Source organism: Colletotrichum tamarilloi (assembly GCF_030869305.1).
Source record: "Colletotrichum tamarilloi strain Tom-12 chromosome Unknown Scaffold_113.1, whole genome shotgun sequence".
In the NCBI taxonomy this organism is placed as follows: domain Eukaryota; kingdom Fungi; phylum Ascomycota; class Sordariomycetes; order Glomerellales; family Glomerellaceae; genus Colletotrichum; species Colletotrichum tamarilloi.
In genome coordinates this window covers 18,571-33,392 of record NW_026849496.1, presented here as the reverse complement: position 1 = coordinate 33,392, position 14,822 = coordinate 18,571, and the positions used below count along the sequence as shown (strand labels likewise).

At 53.3% G+C, this 14,822-nt stretch overlaps 6 protein-coding genes across 6 annotated transcripts; 4 read left to right on the top strand and 2 right to left on the bottom strand.

The window, feature by feature from the left end:
* Positions 1-85: 85 nt before the first annotated feature.
* Positions 86-2,157, bottom strand: CTAM01_14096 (aldehyde dehydrogenase; the record flags this gene model as incomplete). Its single annotated transcript, XM_060530097.1, has 8 exons — positions 86-372; positions 525-834; positions 914-946; positions 999-1,059; positions 1,148-1,363; positions 1,434-1,491; positions 1,624-1,783; positions 1,852-2,157. The coding sequence occupies 8 exons, from the start codon at positions 2,155-2,157 to the stop codon at positions 86-88; spliced, it is 1,431 nt and encodes a 476-aa protein (XP_060375307.1).
* A 981-nt stretch (positions 2,158-3,138) lies between these two features.
* On the top strand, positions 3,139-3,399 carry CTAM01_14095 (uncharacterized protein; the record flags this gene model as incomplete). Its single annotated transcript, XM_060530096.1, has 1 exon — positions 3,139-3,399. One exon carries the CDS (start codon positions 3,139-3,141, stop codon positions 3,397-3,399), a length of 261 nt encoding a protein of 86 aa, XP_060375306.1.
* A 583-nt stretch (positions 3,400-3,982) lies between these two features.
* CTAM01_14094 (alcohol dehydrogenase) lies at positions 3,983-5,468 on the top strand (the record flags this gene model as incomplete). Its single annotated transcript, XM_060530095.1, has 7 exons — positions 3,983-4,113; positions 4,179-4,258; positions 4,323-4,343; positions 4,424-4,522; positions 4,575-5,156; positions 5,239-5,345; positions 5,409-5,468. The coding sequence occupies 7 exons, from the start codon at positions 3,983-3,985 to the stop codon at positions 5,466-5,468; spliced, it is 1,080 nt and encodes a 359-aa protein (XP_060375305.1).
* A 1,330-nt stretch (positions 5,469-6,798) lies between these two features.
* Positions 6,799-8,916, top strand: CTAM01_14093 (cytochrome P450; the record flags this gene model as incomplete). The annotated part of the gene is made up of 6 exons (XM_060530094.1): positions 6,799-7,219; positions 7,280-7,462; positions 7,521-7,855; positions 7,916-8,040; positions 8,122-8,624; positions 8,711-8,916. 6 exons carry the CDS (start codon positions 6,799-6,801, stop codon positions 8,914-8,916), a joined length of 1,773 nt encoding a protein of 590 aa, XP_060375304.1.
* Positions 8,917-10,019: 1,103 nt separating this feature from the next.
* Positions 10,020-12,000, top strand: CTAM01_14092 (uncharacterized protein; the record flags this gene model as incomplete). Its single annotated transcript, XM_060530093.1, has 3 exons — positions 10,020-11,224; positions 11,283-11,330; positions 11,397-12,000. Coding segments are annotated over 3 exons (1,857 nt in total), but the record flags the coding sequence as incomplete, so codon positions are not given.
* A 784-nt stretch (positions 12,001-12,784) lies between these two features.
* On the bottom strand, positions 12,785-13,851 carry CTAM01_14091 (uncharacterized protein; the record flags this gene model as incomplete). Its single annotated transcript, XM_060530092.1, has 3 exons — positions 12,785-13,209; positions 13,297-13,670; positions 13,823-13,851. The coding sequence occupies 3 exons, from the start codon at positions 13,849-13,851 to the stop codon at positions 12,785-12,787; spliced, it is 828 nt and encodes a 275-aa protein (XP_060375302.1).
* Positions 13,852-14,822: the final 971 nt, after the last annotated feature.

Genomic DNA, 14,822 nt, shown 5'->3' with positions numbered 1-14,822 from the left:
ACCTTAGAGTTTAGACATCTTTATTTCTTGTTACATCGTTTGAACGCATATGCAGGGGGGGTTATCATAAGTTTAAAAAAAGAGATCATGCCTTTGTGATGAACATGGACTGCACGTTGCAGTACGCCTTCAGACCGCCAGCGCCGTACTCGTATCCGATACCGCTCTGCTTGTGACCGCCAAATGGCGCATCGTACTGCAGCTCCAAGTGGGTGTTGATCCAGACGTTGCCGGCCTTAAGCTTCTTGGCGACGCTCTGTGCCTTCTCAATGTCCTTCGACCAGACCGAAGCGCCGAGACCCATGAGGGTGTCATTGGCGCGGTGAATAACCTCCTTCTCGTCGCTCCACTTGAGGACGGGGAAGACGGGACCTGGGATACCCCCATGTTAGCCTCGGTGGAGAACAATGTTTTTTCATTTGCAAAAAGGAGGGGCGGCACGATTGAGGGGCAATGACGGGTTGAGCGATTGAGTTCGCCCATGCATTAATTTCACTTTGGGTGGCGGGAGAACATGAACTCACCGAAAGGTTCCTCGACGACAATCCTCGAGTTATCGGGCGGGTTGTCAATCATTGTGGGCGTGATGAAGTAGCCCTTGCCGTTGGAAGCGGGCGCGGTGGATCCCGCGGCCACCTTAAGCTTCGTCTCCTCAATGTCTTTGAGGAGCTCCTTGACGCGCTCAAACTGCATCTGGTTTTGGACGGGGCCGAGCATTGTGCCCTCCTGCTGTCCATCACCGACGGGTAGGTTCTTGATAGCGGTGGCAATCTCGGCGACAAGCTCGTCGTAAATGGCCTCGTGGATGTAGATGCGCTTGATGGCGATGCAGACCTATAGTAATTGTGTCATGTCAGCGGCTGTACGACTTTGGCTCTTTTGATGGGGCTTTTGTCAATCAACTCCTACGTACCTGTCCAGAGTTGTACAGAGCCAGCATGGCAATCTGTGATACGTCAGCTTGAATTTTCTAAATCTCGTCGCATACGTTGACGTACCTTGGGCGCGACAGCCTTGACATCGACATCAGGAAGGACGATAGCAGCATCGTTTCCACCACTGCGATTTCACGAGTCAGCGACTAACTCCACACTGCCATCCGGGGAGAGGCGGGACGCAAAAGATTCATCCCAAATCATCCACTTACAGCTCCAGAGTGACGCGCTTCAGGGTCTTGCTGCAGCTCTCCATCACACGCTTGCCGGTTGCCGTCGAACCAGTAAAGCTGACCTTGTCCACGCCAGGGTGGGAGGTCAACCAGGGTCCGAGGTTGTCATCACCACTGAGGCCCTGGAAGATGCCGGGCGGGAAGAACTGCTGCGCCAGCTCGACAAGCTTTAGGTCACAGTAGGGTGTGAAAGGACTAATGTGACTCGGTGTCAGTGCCTGGCATGTGTGTATGAGATGACAACAGAAACGGATCTGGAGCTTACGAAGGCTTCAGAATAAAGGCATTGCCGGTGACGAGGGCAGGGGCAATCTTGCCGCAAGCTATCGAGTCGTGTTAGTTGGAAACTTGCGCCGGGCGCTTCAGATTGGAGGAGGCATACCGAGGAGGATGGGGACTGGGCGTAATAAATTAGCGGGTTGATCGACTAAGACTACGGGAGTGGTACGACTTACAGTTCCAGGGAACGATGCCGACGGCGACGCCCAAGGGGACGTATCTCGTGAGAACGCGGCGATCGGGGTTGTTGTCGACAACCTCTTCGGGGAAAGGAAGGTTGGTCATTCCCTTGAAGTGCTTGACGGCCTCGCCGATCTCGAATTGTGCGAAAGGAAGCTGTGAGACGCGTGAGATGTCAACACGACTCGTTCCAAGATCATCACGGTCCCACGCCAATGACTTACAGGCTTGCCTTGCTCCTTGGTGAGCATCAGCGCAAACTCATCAGCGTGCGCCTCGAGAGCTTCGCCGAGCTTGAGGAGGGCCTGTTGGCGCTCCTCGTACGGTGTCTCGGACCAGGCATCTTGAGCCCTCTTGGCGGCCTGCACGGCTCTATCGACGTCTTCGGGTGTTGAGAGAGGAACCTCGGGGTTGGCCTCGAGGGTAGATGGGTTCGGGCTGTTCCTCGTCTTGCTTGTCGACTCGAGCTTACCGTCGATGATGTTGTAGAACTTGGTCCAGTCCAGCTTGGAGGTGCCGTTCGTGGCCATGATGGGCGACAGTGTGGAATGAGATTGTAGAAGACTAGATGAGATTTGGGGCCCTGGTCTGGGTGCGGGAAGTTACGCTGCGGTCTGGTCCGTGGAATGTGATGGGAAGAGAAAAAAGTATCACGGTCTGATTTTGGAAACTTGACTGGCACAGATGATCGGGTGAAAAGGAGACGCAGGGCGAGAAGAAGTAGAGGGAGGGGGGCCACTGGATATGGAACATGCGAAAGCGACTACTTTTTGCCTTCTCGACCTTTCTCTTCCTCCCCCTTCTCCTGATTCTCTTTTCTGGAAGCAAGGAGGGGTCGGTTGGGTTGCTCACAATCGCATTATGAGGAACAACGAACCAGTGGAGGGGCACGAGGAGGGGGACGTGGAGAGACAACCGGGGCACGTTACCGGGATGCCATGTCCTAGACCGAGGGTCGTCGTCTAGAACTCCGTTTTCGATGTCACGATGGCCGTTGTTGATTGACATGGACTACTCGCAGAATTGGAGCGTAGTAAGCGTGGCCCCGCGGACAAGCCGGGGTTGTATGGGGATAGTCCAGAGCTATTTCAAATTTGGGGTAGCTCACCCGGCCAAGGCTCCCACTATGGGTAGCTTTGCCTCGCTCTGCGTGGCTCTTACAGTATTACTCCTCAGTTCTCCCTGTCGCTGTATCCGTTTTGGAGTCAGAGTAGGATGTTGAAGTGGCGGGAACTAGTTTTGAACATTGTGTGTCTCGGTCAGGTTCTCAACTGCCACCCAAACCCGCAACCTGCCGCCCCGCGCCGCACCATTACAATCGACAACTCAGCCAAGCCAAGCCGCGACGGGGCAAGTGTTGAAACGCGGATGAGTTGATCGGCTTAATGGGCACTGGTACGTACCGTTATGTAGCGTTATGTAAGCCATTTTAGTGTACACATGAAGAGCATTAAGGTATGCGTAGTGTTGACGCATTGCCGTCTTCCGCAGTATGTTTACCGTAGCTGTCAATGCTGACACAGACTCTCTTGCTTCTCGTGCTGCGGGTTGCCCGCAGTAGTCTCTCTGAAGTGACGAAAGGGGGGAAGAAAGTTGGAGACGCAAGACAACAGACGACTTTGGTCGGCAACGTGCCGCTTTCAACCCCTCCTTTTGCGTTTGGCACCTGGATCCTGAACCGCACCTATTTCCCCGTAGGTAGGCAGAAGTTTGACCTGTGCTTGAACCGATCGTGTTGCTTAGCCGGGTGCATTTGGAGAAAGAGGGTCTGACTCGACCACTGTCTGCGCCGTGCTTCCGCCGTTTGTCCACCTTAGCTCGCCTCGCGCTGCGTTTGAGGATTCGCCCTCCCTCCTGCAAGGTTGGTCATGCAGACAGACTCAAGGTCGAGTCAAGCTTCCCACAGCTAATGGTTGGCTGGAAATGCTCCCCCCAGGTCTTGGGTCTTCCCTCACACTCGATACATTGACCCGCCGGCTCGGCGCCGGCATGAGATGCATGTGGGGGTATTTCCGCCAGACTCTGTTACCTCGTGCCACGGCTTCGGCAATTGTTGCAGGCTGTAGCAGGCGAAAAAAGAGCAAACAGAGCTTGTTCCCGATGGTCTGGCTCGCTTTTGCGAAGCTAAGGCAAGCCGGCCGGCCAGCGTTCTAGTGTACAAAGTGTGTGAGGGAGGGAGGGGGGAATGGTTCGGTCCAATTGACCCAGAAGGCTCGGGTTCGTTTCTGGTCGCCGGGAGGCCGCGTGCGCGCGCCCGCCCGGCCTCCTTGAAGAATATAACGACATGCATTCCCTCGTAAATCCCATCTGAATTTTGTAGAGTCCAAAGGCACATTGAGATTGTAGAGCAATTTTATGGCGACTATCATGGGCGGCGAAAGCAACCACAACCGCGCGGTTGTATACACGGAGCCCGGCACCACCCAAACGGAGGTCGTAGAACTACCGATCCCGGAGCCTGGCCCCGGGGAGGTTTTGGTTCGGCTGTGAGTTGACGCCTTTGTTCAATATCACAAAGTTCAATTACTGATCACGCTATTTACTACTGCAGACAATACTCTGGTGTCTGTCATACCGATTACGGCTTTTGCATGAATGCATTCTCATCGGTCCCATTTCCTACACCAAAAGGTGCGTCTCATCTGATTCGCCTTGTCGACTCATTAAGCAAGGATCTAATCATGAAGTATCATAGGTCAAGTTGGTGGCCATGAGGGTACGTCAAAACTCCACGTCGACTTTCGAGTCTTCTGACACGCCCCTGATTGAGTTCAATTGTCGCTCATGTTCTCCCAGGAGTCGGCGAGGTTGTCGCCGTAGGCACAGGCGTCACATCACCTGCAATCGGTGACAGGGTGGGAATCAAATACGCGGCAGATGCATGTCTCAACTGCGGTATGGTCACGATCATCTAACACAACCTACCTCCACTAACACGGCATCTTAGATCGATGTCTTCAAGGCGGCGAATCATCATGCGCACAGGTTAAACTCTCTGGCTACTTCACCCCCGGCACATTCCAACAGTACTGCATATCGACGGCACGATACGTCACTCCCATCCCCGCAGGCCTCGACTCAGCAGAGGCCGCCCCTCTCATGTGCGGCGGCATCAGCGTCTACACAGCCCTCAAGCGCGCAGACGCCCGTCATGGCGACTGGGTTGTCATCGTGGGAGCCGGCGGGGGCCTCGGTCATCTCGCTATCCAGTACGCCCGCGTGATTGGGTGCCGCGTCTTGGCCATGGATATCGGCAGCAAGGAGAAATTCTGCCGCGACCTTGGGGCGACGGAATTCGTTGACTTCACGGCCTACCCCAGCGACGAGGACCTCACGGCAGCGATTAAGAAAATTACGGGCGGAGGGGCGAGAATCGTGCTCATGTGCTCGTCTAACAAGAAGGCCTACGTGCAGTCTCCAAAGTGGCTCGGGTTCAGGGGTAAGCTTGTGTGCTTGGGTGTTCCCGAGAACAGCAGCCCGGCGATCGCGGACGTCGAACCCATGCTTGTGGACGAGTTGACTATTTTTGGTATGTTTGACTTCGTCATGACGTCCTTTCGACATGTGATTCGTGTATTGTGGACACGAATGCTTACTTGGATGCTCCGCAGGTGTCAAGACTGGTAACAGACTCGAAGCCAAGGAATGTCTGGAGATCGCAGCACAAGGCAACATCAAAACTCACTTCCAACTTCGACGAATGAGAAGCTTGACGAAGGTAACTTGATCTCTTTCTACACTTCTCAGTTGATGATGTCCATACTGACACAGCAATTCACAGATTTTCAATGAGATGGAATCTGGGGGTATCCAGGGACGTGTCGTGATTGACTTGAAGTAGACGCATACACATTATCATAATTCCTGTACATACTCTCAATTTATGATGACCATGAGACATTCACTGTGCACTTCTCATGACACTTGGCCTCGCGCTTGAATCTCAGTAGAGACCGAGAATAAAATGCGCGCGGTGTATTGGAAAGATCGATCCGCATAGTGTTGCAAATTAGTACCAAATATTGGGAAGCTCGAAAAATCCCACCCAAGCGCTAGGGTTGTGGTAAATAGCGACAGACTGCCAAAGACTAACAAACCACTCAAGACAAGCCCGATAAGTGCCACGAGAGTGCCACGAGAGAGAGTGCTACAAGTGCCGACTCGGCTCGCGAACAACCGGGGTAAACTCCTGTTAACCACAGTATATGCCGAGATTGCGGGACAGCTTAGACGAGCTAGACGATAGAGTTCAATTAAGCTGTTGGGCTGTGCTGGCAAGCTCGGCTCATGGCGTCGGCAACCCGCGTCGAGGGTCACGCGGCCCCGGACCATCTTTCGCGCCACCCCGTTTTGGTCCCGTCGGGCTAATTAACCCCATTGCGGGGAAACAGCGGGGGGAAACAAGAGGCCCATCGAGATCTTTCCCCAGACTTCCAGCCTCAGAAGCCCGAGATCCATGATGGTGTCGCGGGGAAACGGGGAGACTTCTTTTTCTGACAGCTCTTCCCCAGACTCCACCGACACGCGGACGCGGCCCCGCGCTGGGGAAGATCAGAACCCCGTGGGCACAAGATTCTACCCCGGACTTGTCGAGTCAGAAACCGTTGAAGATGCTGAGTCGACTTCTCGCATGATGGCTGGCGGATAGGCACATTCTGCAACGGGCCACTGAGACCACAAAGGGTCCTTGTTCCAGTCCCCCAAGCCTCTTCATGGTGCTTCGGGTTCTGAGGCGTGGGTTAGGGGTAATCAGGCCAGATGAGTTATCAGGCACATGTGAATAGTCAAGTGCTGATCGTGATCCTGCAGCGACCATCCCGAAATGGGGTGGCAGTTTTTCTGACTCGAAGTTTCGTTGAGCTATTGGGTTCCCAATTTGGTTGTTGGTGATTGGTCTTTTCTGACACGTCTTGTTTGCTTCCTGACGCCAAGTCGGGATGTCTTGTTAGATAGCTACTGTTGCGTTCTGACGCAGTGATTTCCTCATGCGCCTCGCTCGATTTGTCGAAGAGCTGCATTTGAATCCGTCCAGATAGTATTTACCAAGCCTTTGAGAGCGGCCCCATCCTTATCTGCTTTCTCAAAAGAGAAACTCTCCTCCTCTCCTTCATTTCTTGTGTGGTGAACAACACAGAAGCGGAGCCAGAAATTGGCATGACAGACACAGAAAAATGGCAATTACCAACCTCCAGATCCTTCAGGCCCATGGCCTGTTTTTCATTTTAGGCACTCAGCTCCACGTCTTCGTTTTCCGCAAAGGGGAATGGGATACAGCTACTACCAGACTCTTCAGGAACTTCACACTGGGTATTGGGTTGCTGACGGCGGCCCTTTCCCGGGGAGCTCCTGAGACCTTCCGGACAAATGCGGCTGCGCTCAAGACAGCTGGTTCTCTCACGGCCGCGCTCATTGCTGGAATCTACACAAGTTTACTCGTGTACCGTGCGGCATTCCACCGGCTCAACGGCTTCAAGGGACCGTTCCTAGCGAGGCTCTCGAATCTGTGGATCACCTCACGAGCAGTCAAGGAATTGCACATGTACACCGAGGTTCAACAACTCCATGAACAGTATGGCGACATTGTGAGAATTGGTAAGGAACTCTTACCAATTTTACTATACCGATGAAGAATGCTGATCTCAATGCCTTAAGGCCCAACCGAGTTGTCTATCAACAATCCAAAGGCCGTTCTTCCAATCCACTCGAATCGCTCACCGTGCACCAAAGGCCCATGGTATGGAGTCTTGCATCCCATGTACTCATTGCAGCTCGTCCGAGACAAGCAAGAGCATGCACAAAGGCGCAAGAGTTGGGATCGAGGGTTCAGCTCGAAAGGTAATACAAGATTTCGCCCAGAGACGTTTTGGGGCTTCACAACTAATAAGAGGTCTAGCGCTTAGAGACTATGAGTTCCGGGTTGCCGACTACACCAATCAGCTTCTTGCAAGTATTGACAAGAACAAGGGAAAGCCATTCAATATCTCAGATTGGTTCAACTTTTACAGCTTCGATGTCATGGGAGACTTGGCTTTCGGCAAGTCCTTTGGCATGCTCAAGGAAGGCATTAAGCACTACTTTATGACTTCCTTACATCAAGATATGCAGGCTATTGGCATGTTCAGCCACATGTTATGGCTATTTCCCATCTTCAAGAATACGCCAATCTTGAATGAAAATAACAAGCGATTCTGGAAATTTGTCACATCTCAGGTGGACGAGAGAATCGCGGTATGATCTGCCGATGACCCGGATCGAGGGATCTGCATGCTAATTGTCATCAATTTCAAGAACCCCCCTGACCGCCCAGATGTCTTCTCATGGATCTTGGAGGAATATCAATCCCTCAAGAACCCGACTTGGCAGGACACCCTCAACCTATATGGCGACGCGTATCTTATCATCGTTGCAGGGAGGTAAGTAATGTCTCGCATCCCACCTTGATATCCATGGTGCTGGGTCAATTCAGCTGACGTTGTATTAACGAATTCGTAAAGTGATACGACAGCTGCATCCCTTACTTGTCTCTTCTTCGAGCTAGCCCAAAAGCCGGATGTCTACCAACGCCTAAGGGAGGAGATCGACGACTACTTTGCGCAGAATGCGGAGCCTGAACACTCCGCACTGTCAAAGCTCCCGTATCTGCAGGCTTGCATCGACGAGACGTTGAGGCTTCATCCTCCTGTCCCGTCGGGTGTGCAGCGCATGACCCCGCCCGAGGGCATAGATATTGACGGGACGTTTATTCCGGGTGATACAATCATCCAGGTGCCTACGCACACCATGTTCAGAGGCAAGTCTCAAAAAGAAACTGTTTCATCCTCCACCGTTGTCTCGGCTGATGAACTGCGTCTGTCATACAAGACTTTGCTTGCTGACTGTGGCGAAAAACAAATAGACGAGCGCCTGTTCCCGCAGGCAAACGACTTCATTCCCGAGCGGTGGACCTCCCGGCTCGATCTGGCCAAAGACCCTGCCGCATTTGTTCCCTTTGGTACCGGTAAGCACTTAAAATCATTACCCCCTCCACCTTTTTGGGCCGATCGGTGCGACGTGAGAGCTGACGACAAGGATGAATCATGGTAGGCAAGTACTCTTGCGTCGGAAAGCAGCTGGGCTTGATGGAGATCCGTTACTGCGCCAGCCAAATCATTAACCGATATGATGTTGCATTCGCCCCAGGGCAGAAGGCGGAAGCGTTTATTGATGGCAAAAAGGATGGTTTTACATTGTCGCTGCCGCAGTTGGAAGTGATTTTCAAAGTGAGGGAGGCGGGAAAAGTGACAGCTTAGCAAATGAGTGAGAGAGATGTGACGATTGGAGGTAACACAAGACTGCTAAGGCTGGAATGTCTTATAAGTCATGTTTAATATGTGGGCGAGGTATCCGAGGTATCCAGTGACATATCGCAATTTGATAATCGACGTTGCAAAGCCAACAGAAACCCACTTTACGCATTGATAAATCTGGCAGCTCGGAATCGAGTTTCGATAGGGCGCAAGGCGTGGTGTGGCTAAACGAGCTGAAGGGTCTGCAGGGGATGGTAAGGCTTTAGTAGGTTTCTTAGAGAAAAGTAGACTAGAAGTTCCGTCCGGACACGGCATCCGCGGAATGTCGAAGTAGTGCTAATTAGCCCCCGTTGGAGCTTGGATTGCTTAGGAAATCCATCTCTGAGTGCTAGCACAGTTGTCGACTCTTGTGACTGAGACACTCTAAGACCAATGCGATGAAGTGGAGGGTGCGGGCTAGCATTTCCCACCATTTCCCAACTGCTGATTTGTCGCTCTGCTGGGCTAAATTGCGTGCGGAGCTATGGCGTCCGAACTCTATCAGAGCCACGCAAAGCCACCGATGGCAGAGTTTAAGCCCAATGTCACATAGGATTCCCAGCTCAGCTAGACCAGGGCAGGCGAGACAAGGCAAGGAGAGAGAGAGAGAGAGCGCGAGAGAGAGCTGCAGGACAAGCAAGTGTCACTGTACAGCACAGCAAGGGTGGCCGCATTTTACCCCACATTCTTTGGTCTTTCTTCTCAACTTCTCGTCCACCCCTCTTCCCTCCTTGCTACACTACCATATTCTCAGACTGTTGTATCTGTATTCGAATGCCTGTCTAGAGGTGTGGCCGGGATGCCCGTCCAAGCCCTGTCTCTGCTGCCTCTGACTATCTGTCTGTCTCGATACACGATTGGTTAATTAAACCTCAAGGAGTAGGCTTCCTTTTGTCTTTCGGTCCCCTTTTCTCCCCATTAGTATTGATGCCCGCCCGATCCACTTCTGCACATCTACCGTCAACTTTCTTCGACACTATCCGGACCCGTGCCCGGGCTAATAATCGATATTTCATCTTCCCGCTGACAAAACCAAGCTTTCCCATCATCCGCTTGGGAAAGATAGGGCCCAAACCAGCGGACCACGCGAGGAGAAAGCACAAACACTTGGACCCTCAAGCGCGGACGCGCTTTTATTCTCGTTGACTCTTTTCTCTCTTTTCTGCCCACAATCTTCTTTCATAAAGGAAGAAGGCAAAAGAGCTATGGCGTCCAATGGACCAGACGATGATGCCCCCACACCGTCAGCAGCAACAGGACGATCAGCTCCGCCAGCCAAGGTCCCCTCCGAAAAGGAGCTCGCCCGCAAAATCCGGAAGCGCGAGCTCGACCGCCGGGCACAGAGGCAGGCTCGCGAGCGCACCCGTAACCGCATCGCCGAGCTCGAGGCCCAGGTCAAGGAGCTCCGAAAGGATGACTCGACGAGGCTGTCGGCCGCCATGGAGCAGCTGGCCGCCGTCACGCGCGAGCGGGACGGCCTGTTCGACACCTTCAAGTCCATCGAGCAGACGATCCGCGACCATGTGCTGCCGAGCCGTCCAACCCCAGCGACACAGCAACGCTCGCCGCCTCCCACCGTGACAGCGTCAACATCCCTGCCGCGAGCAGGCTCAGCAGCCTCTCGGGATGCGACTATGCTTACGGAGCTCTCGGCGCCAACCTACACCGCACCCATGGGCCTACTGCCCGAAACCCCCACCGCCCTCGACGTCCACGGTTTCCACGGTAGTGTCAATGGCGCCGTCGTCGGCAGGGTGCCGAACGGGTTCCCGGCATCCAGCGTACACGCGCCCAGCGTCCACGCACCTAGCTCCACGTCGGACAGCCAGGACTTTGTCGACGACGAGGACGACAACGGGGACGATGCCCTAGACGATCCCAATCTCATAGTGCCACCACCCGAGGCGCACTGCGACTGCGTCACTGTCCGGACCCCAGCAGGCCCAGCGTCCCCGAAAGTGAATGTGTGGCGGGCTGTTAACCAGGTCTTGGCGAAGCGGTGTCGCATATCGAAGGAAGCTCACGCGATCGAGGACTCCAACGACGAGGACATTCCCGTGCGGGTACTACTCGAAGGCTGGGATGCCGTCGCGAAGACCCGGCCATTGTCTAAGTTGTGGAGAAAGCTCCGCAGGGTCGACGAGTTGTGCTTCATGACTTGCCCACCGACAGAACGGCTGGCGATCCTTCGAACCATGCACTTGCTGCTGCAGTATCACTCCGATCCCACCCCGGAACGCTATGCCAAGCTGCCCACCTGGTACCTGAAGAGGTTTGTCAAACAACGGTCTGATTGTGCTAATCCTTAGACGTATGCTGATCTATTGCAGACCATCACAGGCGATGCCACATTCTTATGCCATCGACTTCTTTGTCTGGTACGTCAATACACCCCTCTGGTTATCACCATTCATGCTCGAGTGCAGTCTCTAACAACCTCTTAGGCCAGGTGTTCGGGAACGGTTCGTTTTCGGACAACACCACTACTGCAACAACCAGTTCTGGGAGCTCTTCGGCCCCAACTTCCACCTCCTCTGGCCCTATGAGTTCCGCGACGCGTACAAAAAGAGCGTCGTCACAGGCCAGTACCAAATTTCGCCCATGTTCGAGCAGAGAATATCGGACATCAACGCCTGGACAATGGGTATGGACTTCTTCACACGCTTCCCCGAGCTCATTGCCCATATTCCGGCATTCCACTCCGTCGCCCAGGCCCTGACGCCCGCCGTCACGTCACCGCCCCCGCTTCACCACCAAGCCCTGCCTCAACAGGCATCTCTTTCGCAGCTAAAGGAGCGTGACGAACGTCTTCTTCTCGAGCAGCAGGCCTCAGCCGCGGCAGAGGAGCAGCAACACCAGCAACACCAGCAGCAGCAGCAACAACAGCAGGCCAACCAGGACGCTATGGACTGCTCTCAGGCCATGCAGGTGTACCCGGGGAGCCTTTACAGCATGGCACCTCCCGGCTTCATGGACGAATTCATCCCGCAGGGCTATGATGCGCACGGCCCGGCTGGGACGTATGGCTCGATGCCTGGGTACTTTTGAATTGGTGATGAGCAGCAGAAGGATTACCAAACGATCTCACCCGTCGACAAACTGCTCACAACTTCACGCGTGAACGGTCTGGGGCGACGATGAAGCGTTTACCCAATGCGGAAAGGCATGCGGCTGAAGGATGCACAGCATCGAGTGCGCTAGCTGCACGTCATGGTCGCGCTGCGTAGCTGTCAATGTGCCATGACAGGCGTTTCAGGAACGCGACCCGCCGACTTGTCACCCACGATGTCGGCGGCGATCCTGACCTGTCGGCAAGCAGAGTTTCTGGCTGCAGTCAGAGTCCAAGACCACGACTAATCAGCGCCAAAGATCGATCCGAGACCGATGCCCTGCGCCACGATCTCCAAGAGACGCGCCGAGCCGGCTGTTCGCAGGGAATGGCTTGAAAAAGCGGCAATTAGACGCGAGGGACGAGAATGCGGGTACTGTGCGACGCAGCCTATCGATGAATTGATCGATGTATATCACGCCCAGCTCGGATCACAGATTGCGTGCGCTTCTAGGACTGGAGCTGCTAAGGCTACGCCTGCGTATCACTGTTAAAGCAAAATTTACGATTTATGACTGAAGGATTGGGTGCTGGTAAGCACCCATTAGGAACAGAATGGCAGCCATTTTGACGTTTACAATACGTTCGTCAGGGCAACATGCCGCGTGTATCAAGATGTACCATATCAAAATTTGAAGCGTATTCGATATCTTCATTCGTTCACATGCCGTGACTACTTGCAATGCAATACAATTTGCTCGTATATAGCTAAAACTACCTGACTTAGGAAAAGAATGTCTTTGGCCGCTCTAGAAGTTCACCATCCAGAATAATGTCGACTTTCTCATTGTAAAAGCACAGTAGACCAGCGATCCCCGCGCTCTCCTGCGTGGGAAGCCTGTAATACCAGATCAAGTCGCTATACTCTTTGCCGTTCACCACAATACTGTAGTACTCAGCATCGCCCTTGTATGGGCACTTGGTGATGAGCTTGCTTTTTCGCAAAGCTGACTGATCAACTGACGCTAAGGGCAGGTAGTATCGCGTAGGCAGCCCAGTTTCCAACAAATGAACGGCAAAGCTGGTCTTGGCGACGGTCTTTCCGGCGACTTTGACCTCTATAGGCCGGGACGAAGGGAGAATATCGATGCGCTTGTAAGGATCTTTGGGATGGACGTAGATGGGCGTCTCCTCCTCGAGCCACTGGTCTGTTTGTGTTGAAAGGTGGTTTTTGTCAGTTCCGAAGGTACATGACGGAAATTACGGAACTTCCGATGGTGGCTGAGACAACATACCCATACTGCCGAACTCGAGCCTTATCAGACCCTTTAGGGCATCGCTGATCTCTCCATTGTCGGAAAATCTCAACGCCCGGTCGGTGGTAAAGTCGTTTTCACCGTCCCGCCCAGGAACGGTCACTTCAACGACTGCCGCCGCGGCTTGGGATGCATCGGCCGTGGACTGGATGTCTTGCTTGTCTTTCCAACGGCAGTTCCGTAGTTCTGCTACAGGTACATAGTACTGCGGATATGCAACGTGTTCCCAAACATGGACTGCTTTGGTGGTATCGACGACGCATGTATTGTTTAAGATGACTCGGACTCTGCGGGCGGTAGGTTGAGTCTTGTGAGGGCCATTCGTGAGAAGATGTCTCGCGAGCTCAGGGAGACTAAGGCGGTTTGGCGTTATTTTAGCTTGTAAGAATTATACACATGATTCTTCTGCACTTGACCTATGGTTTCAAGACCTTGGTATGGTGGTTGACGGGAAAACAACGCGATGGAATGAGATGCATCACCGCCGACATGAAGAGTGACTTACTCAGCTCGGAACTGTCCAGGCTTAGACATTTTGCCCACTTATCGGTTCGCTCTTCCGGCACACTAGTTGAATTGAGCTGAGCTACGAAAAAGCAACTGCACATGAACTTTTGCTTTTGAAAGAATGAACTAGATATGAGAATGCCATCTCGTCTTCTTTAGTGTACATCAACCCCGCGCTTCTCCCCATTGTGACGTCTGCCACTTTACGTCAGCATTCACGGGCCCGCGTGGTCCGGCCACAGGCCCGGATCGCTCCGTTACTCAAGGCCCCACATTTCCGGTAGTTCGTCTTTTGCTACCAGCAGTCCCGGGGAACTTGTTTTAAGTCACTTGATGTTTCTCAATACGCGTATGTTGCTCATTCTTCTAATTTGAGATGTCTAGGAGTTCGAATCCGTGAATAATGCATCTATCTCGGTAGGCCCGACTGCTACAGGTTGAGGTCTCGGCCGTTTGAATTATCGCTGAATACTATTCTCTCAGCAAATTGACGCTGCATGTGACGAGTCGGTAATATGTGCGATCCCATCAATTGTGTGAACCCCAACAAGCGGCTCGTTAATCTGGTGAAATCAACAGCCTACTCTAGGCGGGCATTACCGACTTTTCCAAAAGTCTAGAACTTTCTCTGAGACTTGGTGGCTGAGACATACAGCAGATGTGGTTGCAACGGTTCAGACGGCCAGCCTCCAGACAAGTGTGCTTCCGGGCTGACCGCTCCGAGAAGTGGGGGACTGCAGACCAGGGCCATCCGAGACCACCTCGAAGCCACCAATTTGTGTCAAAAGGAAGGGTGTTTACCACTGAGCTGGCGCCACAAGCCATTTTCAGCCTTGTTTTTGTGGTTTCATGCATCAATGTCCCCTTTGACCCCTTTTCACTAAGTCTTTGGCAAATATGACGGAGCTTAACGCAACGTCGCGACTTTGCTGGCTTAGTAACAATCTCACCGGCTGGCCGGCCTAGTGGGCCTCCGGTATCCGGGGGAAACAGTGGGT